This window comes from Corvus kubaryi, unplaced genomic scaffold, assembly GCF_017639235.1.
Source record: "Corvus kubaryi isolate FWS band 111438036 unplaced genomic scaffold, C.kubaryi_AGA036_p1.0 74, whole genome shotgun sequence".
Lineage (NCBI taxonomy): Eukaryota > Metazoa > Chordata > Aves > Passeriformes > Corvidae > Corvus > Corvus kubaryi.
Window position 1 is genome coordinate 7454476 of NW_024582061.1, and position 8047 is coordinate 7462522.

General features: G+C 44.3%; 2 protein-coding genes across 2 annotated transcripts in view; one reads left to right on the plus strand and one right to left on the minus strand.

Annotated features, from left to right (window-relative positions):
• Positions 1 to 2623, plus strand: part of LOC121675575 (cleavage and polyadenylation specificity factor subunit 6-like) — a 4715-nt gene extending 2092 nt beyond the window's left edge. The window contains exon 3 of the mRNA XM_042051139.1: positions 2445 to 2623. Coding sequence (XP_041907073.1) covers positions 2445 to 2623 — 179 coding nt within the window. The remainder of the gene's footprint in view (positions 1 to 2444) is intronic.
• Positions 795 to 8047, minus strand: part of TRIM24 (tripartite motif containing 24) — a 59936-nt gene continuing 52683 nt past the window's right edge. Inside the window, exons 17-20 of the mRNA XM_042050423.1 lie at positions 7678 to 7752; positions 6312 to 6461; positions 2765 to 5246; positions 795 to 943 (exon numbers count right to left, since the gene is read on the minus strand). Coding sequence (XP_041906357.1) covers positions 5037 to 5246; positions 6312 to 6461; positions 7678 to 7752 — 435 coding nt within the window. The 3' untranslated portion in view covers positions 795 to 943; positions 2765 to 5036. The remainder of the gene's footprint in view (positions 944 to 2764; positions 5247 to 6311; positions 6462 to 7677; positions 7753 to 8047) is intronic.

Genomic DNA, 8047 nt, shown 5'->3' on the forward strand with positions numbered 1-8047 from the left:
TTGAGTGACCCCCAAATGACCTCAAGTGACCCCATCAAGGAGTCCAAATGACCTCAAGTAACCTCAGATGACTGCAAGTGATTCCAAATGAACTCAAGTAACTCTAAATGACCTCAAGCGACCCCAAATGACCTTGAGTGACCCCCCAAATGACAAGTGACTCCAAAATGACCTCAAGCAATTCCAAATTACCTCAAGTAACCCCAGATGGGTTCAAGTGATCCCAAATGACCTTAAGTAACCCCAGATGACCTTGAGTGACCCCCAAATGACCTCAAGTGACCCCCAAATGACCTCAAGTGACCCCATCAGGGACTCCAATGACCTCAAGTGACCCCAAATGACCTCAAGTAACCCCTACTAGACACACCAATGACCTCAAGTAATTCCTGTGACCTCAAGCAACCCCTGAGGGTCTGCACTCTCAGCTCTCAGGGGGGAACAGCCTGCAGCACCCCACAGCAGCACATCAGAACCAGGCTGGCAGGGGCAGGGATGTGAAGCAGACTCTCCACAGCTTCCGTCCCAGCCTGGTCCCTCCATTCATCTTCTTCTCTTGGAGCTGGCTCCCCAGCAGCAGGATCTGAGCAAGCCAGAGAACTCCCCTGGCTCATGGCAGCCCTTCAGTTTTGCTGCACACAGTCACTACAGAGCCTTAGACTGGGTTAAAAAACCCCAAAGCGATGGCTTTGGGATCAGACAAATGTGGAGAAAAATATCCTCTGATAGCAGGCAGGTTACAACCAACCCTCCCCACCCAGTTCAGGCAAAAAGAAACTTTCCTTGGAGAAAAATGAAAGAGATAAAAAAACTCTTTATTTATCAAACACACAGGAAAAGGATAATAATGCTGAATAATAAAACCTCGGAGCTGTGGAGAGAAATGTAGGAGGATTTCAGAGTCCTTCTGTAGGTGTGGTCCTTCTCCTCCTCCTCCTCAGAGCTGTGGAGAGAAACCTGGGAGGAGTTCAGAGTCCTTCTGTAGGTGTGGTCTCTCGCCTCCTCCTCGGAGCTGGGTCAATGTAGGCCCATCTCCAGGGCCTCGGTGGAGAATTCTCCCGATGTGTTCTGATGTTGAAACAGTCCAGAAGAGAAGAAGGGAAAAACCAAAATCCCAGGAAAACAAAGTTCAACTCTCTCTCCCTCCGGAGAAGAGGGGCTGAAAGCTGGCTGGAAAGCAAGCAGGGTGCTTCCCCTGCTCCTCTCAGCAGGACGCTGAGGAGCATGTATGTGTGTCCTTGAACAACTGCTTTGGAAAGCTCACTCAGTATTTTTCCTCTTCCCCCTCTCAGGCTCAGTTTAAAGGCACAGAAAAGCACAAAATTAATTTCTGGGCATAGAGCAGTGATAGGGGATACACATCATAAAGTCACCCCAAGACACTTTAGTTACACAGAGAAAAAGTATAAAACAACTCCATGGACACGAGCCTGCTCACTGTTCAAGCCTCATTCTTCCTGGCCTCTCCCAACCCTGTACAATGCGTCTGAAGGGAATGGCCAAAGGCAGCTATGAAGATAAAACACACAGCAATACTTCGCATACACACACACACACACATTCATTCACCAGTCATGCTTGAATAAAATGCACCTGTTCATCTTTCCCACTTATCAGAATATTTGAACAATTGTTCCCCCTTTGGCATAAAATTCCAATCAGAGAGAGAAGTCCCCATGTCTGCTAGGAAACACACTTCTTGCTTCAGCAAGGGTTCCAGTGTGGTGAGCCCCCAGTACGATAGCAGATCCTGACACCCTTAACAATCAGTTTCTACTGGTTTTTTTTACAAATGGCACACTGATTCCTTCCCAGTCGCTGTCCTGGAGGTCACCCCCTTCCCTTTGGTCCTGGGGCTCCCTGCACTTTCTCCCATCAGGGGCTGTAAACATGGTGCCATTATCCTTGCCTGTACCTCTACCTTTTCTTTATTTCTTCTTTCATATCTTTTCTATACCTGAGATGCCTTTCTAACCAATTCCTGGGAGGGCCCACTCAGCCACCTCTCCAGCACCTGCTCCTGCTGCCTGTGGGCTCTTACTCTCCCACAGCTGCCAAATTCTCTGCAAAATCACTCACCTCCCCAGTGACTCAAAGTCCCTTCTTGTATCAGGCCAGGCTTTGGTGGCACATTGTCTCTTACACCATACACCAAAGCCGCTTGCCGTACCTTACACTTGTCAGAGACTGAAATGTTATAGCTTATGACTTAAACATCTTCATGAAGAACTTCTGCCTATTATAGCAAAACTCTATGACAAAGGCTGCAGAGAAGACCACCACACCCTGAACGGGGCCGTGACTGAGGCCCCACACTGCTCACTGATGACTTTTAGAACACTTTCTTGTTCCCAGCCCCTGCCTCTTTCCCACTAACAACGCAGGGAGAGAAAGCATGCAGTTTTTAATCTGTTTGTCACTTCTAATTTCTTCTGTTCATTCAGAGAAAAAAGAGTCTTTCTTCCACTGTACTGTGGAGTCCCCCCTCCATGGGAGACAGTTCTCTGTGAACTTCTCCAACTTGGTTCTCTTCTCACAAGCAGCAGCCCCGCCCAACCTGCTGAAATGGGAGTCCTTCTCACGGGCAAAACAGGCAAAACACCTCCTCCTCTTCTCCGGCTAGGAAAAACTGCTGCCCGTGAGTCACTCCTTTACATGAGTGAAGGTTTTCATAGCTCCTCTTGGCGTCCACTTGCTCTGTCACGCAAGTGAACCCCTACGTCTCTCGTGGACTCAAGGAGCTGCGGGGGGACAGCTTACTTACCCATAGTCTTTTACTACAGCTCGCCGAAGAAAATTTCGGCTCCGGCGCTTGCAGCACTTCCTCTTTCTTTACTGACTTCAGTGCCACCATGTCGGTTCTCCTCACGTGTCTCCACCTTTCCTTTTCTCTGACTTGGAAGAAAAAATTCCTGCTCGTAAGTAGCATTGTCACCAAGTTCCACCAGTTCAAAGACTTCTGTAGGAGTTTGCAGCGCTGAGAATTTGCTCTTGTCTGGATTCCGTGTCGGGGAATTGCTCGCCATGCTTGCGCCACCAGCCCCGCCGCCACCGTGCAGGCGGTGCCAGCTGCCGCAGCCCTGGCACCATTCAGCACCTCTCTTTATGCAGAGTGCTGCAAAGAACAAGCCCCTGCCTCTGCCCTTCTGCTCGCAGTACAGCTGGCCAGAAGCCACTAAGCTATGCTAAGACGGTGGCGGCTACATGGCCGCGCTGCCCACAGGGCCTCTTGCGGCGCCGCGATAGCCCCGGCCGCAGCACCTCCCCGCGCCTCGGAAGAACTGAGCGCAGTTTTTTTCCCTGCCTTAAATAAGTCATCACAGAGACACTACCAACTTCTCTAATTGGGCCAGCAGCACGTCTATCTTCAGAGCTGTCAGAGATTGGCCCTGCTGGACATAGCAGAGGCTTCGAGCAGCTTCTCTCAGAAGCCGCCCCGTGGCTTCCCCCGCCCCCACTAATAAAACCAGGCTGCGCTGAACCAACACACCCCGGCAGGTGTGCGAGGTGATGTTCAGCGCCGAGGTTTGGCTGCAGACCGTGCTGGGGCCAGGCTTTTGGCAGGCAGGAGGATTTCGAGGCTTCCAGCAACTACGTTGCAGCTCGGGGCCTCGGGCTGGCGTGCTGCGGCTGTTCGCCGGTGGCCTGTGGCCCCTGTGGAGTGGCCACTCTGTTTTAGTGTGCAGTGCCACCCTACGACAAAGACAGGCACGATCTTATCGGGTGAGAGGCAAAGCCAGGCCTTTTTCTCATTCCACACGCACGCAGCAGAGAGGCACAAGCAGCACTTGGATCCAGTCTCTTCCATGTTCTATGCACCACACCAGGGCTACAGAGCCAGGCAGAAGCAGGCTTGGGTACGCTCAAGTGTCTTCACAAGTCAAACTGCAGAATTCTGGCACAGTCAGAGCTCAATTAATCCAAATGGCTGTCTGCTCTCCCAAACACTGAGTTTTCATTTAAGATTACATAAACGAAGACTAAAAAACAATAGCTAGGGCAACCACAGACAAGTACTGCTCTAACTCTGCAGCCTCGGAGGGCAGAAGCAATCCTAATGTTGTTGTCAGAGCTTCTGGAAAGTAGACCAAACAAAATAAGGTACTTCATCCTCATTTTGTGGTGATCTTAACCAGGATAGATGAAGGGCTGAAGAGCCTTCTTTCTCTTCAAACTTGTGTACTCCCAGGTGAATGCTGGTTGCATTCTGACAATGACAGATTTAGAAATACGGAAAAAGAACAAGGGATTGTGGACAGAAAGGATGCTTTTTCTCCCCTCTTTAAAAATACACAAAAATGACTGGTTTTGCAAACAAACATTTTTCCACTCAAGACGTCCCCATCAAATTCATTAAACAGAGGTACATCACACTTGAGACACCTGTTAAACAAAACAGTACAGAAATACCATTGCTTCCTGCTGGTGGTGAGAAAAATGGTGCAAACCAAAGTATTCTGTCCTTTACTTCCTCCATTAGAAACTCTCAAACAAATTCCTCTTCTTCCTTTTTTTAAAGTTATTTTTAATACCCTCTCCCTTACATTTTAAAATTCCCAGTAACTTCTTTGGGGGCAACTACACTCTCATTATACCAATCAGTATTGCAGGACAGTAACATTACACCATCTTTTTTCGTGGTTTGTGTTGAATACAGTACAGAGAGATCAAATTATGGCCAGCCACATGCCTTTGGTAAAATTAAAAATCTGGTGAGATCACATTTTCTTCAAACTCAGAAAGCCACATGTTGAACCCATGTCATGTTTTGAAGTTCAATTCTATACAAACTTCTTCTTCAAAGCAAAGTTAAACAGCTGTCACCCCACACAAATGGCAATTTCTGAGCTGATCCACAAAAGAGATGAAAGGTTTGAACTTCAGAGAAGCTCTTCACATGCCTTGATCTCCATTAGATTTGTGTTTCAGATGGGGAGAAAGTCTAGTAAATATTCACAAACCTACAAGTCAAAACAGTGAGAACAGTGATAAATATTCTCAGTTTTAAAAAAACTTCCTGTCGTAACGCATGGGGCTCATTTAAGCAACTGACGGTCTTCTCCTTTGAGGCGTTTTTTCCGGGGCTGTACAAAGTCATCATCTGAGTCATCAGTAAGTTCTGGATTCTCTTTTTCACTCTGGCTGCTTGGCTGTACAGGGAACTTTCTCTCAGGATAAAGGTTCCTTAGAAGATCTTCAAAGTAGGCTTCGAGTTTCATGCCGGCATCAGCCACTTCTGAGTCAGGCTGTTGGGTGAATTAACATCATCAGTGCATCATGAAATAGCTTTGTACTCAGGTCACACTAGGACTTTTAGGTACAAATGACAAAAAAACATCAATCAGCAGCAAGAATGGCTACAGAACACAGGGTCCCAAAGAGCACGAGTCTGCAGAACAGAGAGCGAGGGCAGATCTTTCAACACCCCCCAATGATTTTTTTCTCTGACAGGTGACCACAGAAGCCACTCACAAAAGCCACCCTGCCTGGGTTCTGAAAGCTATGTAAAGAGATTCTAAGAACTCTTAAATCCTGACTGGGGTGGCGGCAGGGGAACAGAAGTTGTGTTACGCTGTGAAACACATAGATATACCCTCAGGGTGTTAGAAACTTCTCTAGCTTACAGATCTTTTTAGTAACAGTGAAAATATTACTCAGTAGACAATGACTGTAATGTGGAAGACTGGGCAGTCCTAAAGTCATCCATACCCACCAGAGCTTTTAGTTTCCTGAAGTGGAGATCACTGTGGTGGGAATAACTCCTGGCTATCAAGGATGACTGGATGAGAACCCCATGGAGGCCACTTGGAGAAGCCTTTATTCCACTGTAATTCTCTCTCATTTTGTGGTCCACTCAGAACCTGCATCCCTATTTCACCACATGTTCCCTTATGTGCAGTAGGGGATAATAATCACTCAACATGCAACTTGAAATCATAAGGGTGAGTACAGAGCTCCCAGAATGAAAATCCCACTGAATTTAAGATCTGAGACAAGGAGGATGAAACCAATTTTTAAATCATAATGCCCACCATTAACCTGCATGATAAAAAACTGTCCTTTTCTTTACCTGCTGTCCTGCCATTCAGCTATGTTTGTTACCATCCTCCTCCCCTCCATGGAAAGATCTCCACTGCAGAGTCATCTCAGACCACAGCAGTGTTAAATCTGATCAATGTTTTTTCACTGCAGTCTCATAATCAAAATAAGTTTAATACAATAAATTCTTGTGTTGAAAGTTCTACCCCCATTACAGTTTTCCTCAAAGGAACTAAACCAACAAAACCTGATAAAGTATCTACTTTTCTAACCTCATTAAATTCAGCACAGTTTTGGAAAATCAGTCTGAAATCAGCCACAAAATCTTCTGGCTTTGTGTAGAATGAATTGGTCACTTCAAGTCTTTTCTTGATGGTTGACAAGTCCATAGGCTTTTTGATTATTTTGTAGTAATCAGGGACCTAAGTGGAGAAAAAAAAATCCCAAATGCAATCATATTCATAATTTATTGTTTTATAAACCTTTAGATTTGAGGGCGTGGGCAAGGTTTAGTTTCATCTTCAAAGTACAACTCAAAGATACAAGAATTGCACTTTTAACATACATGCAGACAGCTTCTGGAATAACACTGATGTATGACAATTTGTTGGCTAAAATACACTCTTTCTAATGCCTATTTTAAAATCAAAGAGAAACACATAAAACCTCCACCTCCACTGACTACATATAATAGAGCCAATGACTTGGTTTGGACATTATTTTCAGGTGTAGTCAAATAAGCTTTCTATTATGTTTCATTCTCAAGACCACCGTATGAAATAAGTCCTTGAAATGGTGGCAGTTTTCAGTGATATCAATGGTTTTGATACTCAAAACTGTGGCTGTAGGATTAACTTTTTTTTTTTCTTTAGAAAGAATAAGAAACTAGTAAATAAGCTATGAAATCCAGTGGTAATATATTGATACTTTTTCCTAGCTAGATTCACATTTTAATGTTTTAATACCTGAATTTAGTAACACATGACCATGATATGATTAATCAATGAATCTCTTGTGCCATTTCTTATTAAACTCTGTGATATGTTCTTCAGAATTCTTATTCAAATGGAATAAAGGCTGCATAGGAACATACTACTTTTTGATTAACTCTTTCCCCACTGACTTTTCCTTCCCTACTGACTTGTTTGAAGAACATCTTTTCATCTGATCATGGTGGTAGTTCTGTGTATCCTTGGACTTCTAATGCACCCAGGTACTGTTTCACATTTTAAACGAACAAATTTCAAGCTAACAGTAAGAAATTCGATTTCATGTTAGTACTATGGAGAACCCTGATTCTCAAAATCAGGTAATGTTTAAAACCCCCAAATATATGCCAATTCACCTTCTCAGTGATACAACTCAGGATATGAAGTTAGCAGTGTTAGAACTTACTTTCTGTAACTATTTCTGAAGTATTAAATAAAATCAGCTATTGGGGAATTTTACTTGTAAATCCCCTGCCAACCCAGTGCTTCAACTTTTAACTTCCCCCCTTCACAGAGTTTTAATAAAACTAAACATGTTTAATGTATTCAATATCTGTGGAATTTGACTTCTGATAATGGAGTTTGGAATGCCATTAGAAACATGGCAAATATGCTGCTAACATAAAATGGGAAGAAGTAAGGTACATACTGTGGGAGGAACTGGATCTTGAAAGGCAGGACTCATTTCATGGCAGTAGAGGTACAGCAGCAGTCTTTCACACTTCTGTGTCAAGACAAATAGAGACCCAAGTAATTCAGGAATCCTACACGGTTTATTCTAAAATCACAAACTACAGAAGATATGGAACAGATGCTTAGTATTCCCCCTTTTTCTTTGTGTATACAAATATATTAAACTGGATCTTGAGCCTTGAGAGAGATTCTAGAAATACTTTTGTGTGATTTTATGCTTGCTGATTCCTTATCAGAATCTTTACAGGACTTATAACTTACATTTAATGCAAAGTATCAATAGAGCACATGTAAATAATGGTGTGACAGTCTGTCCTCTACACACA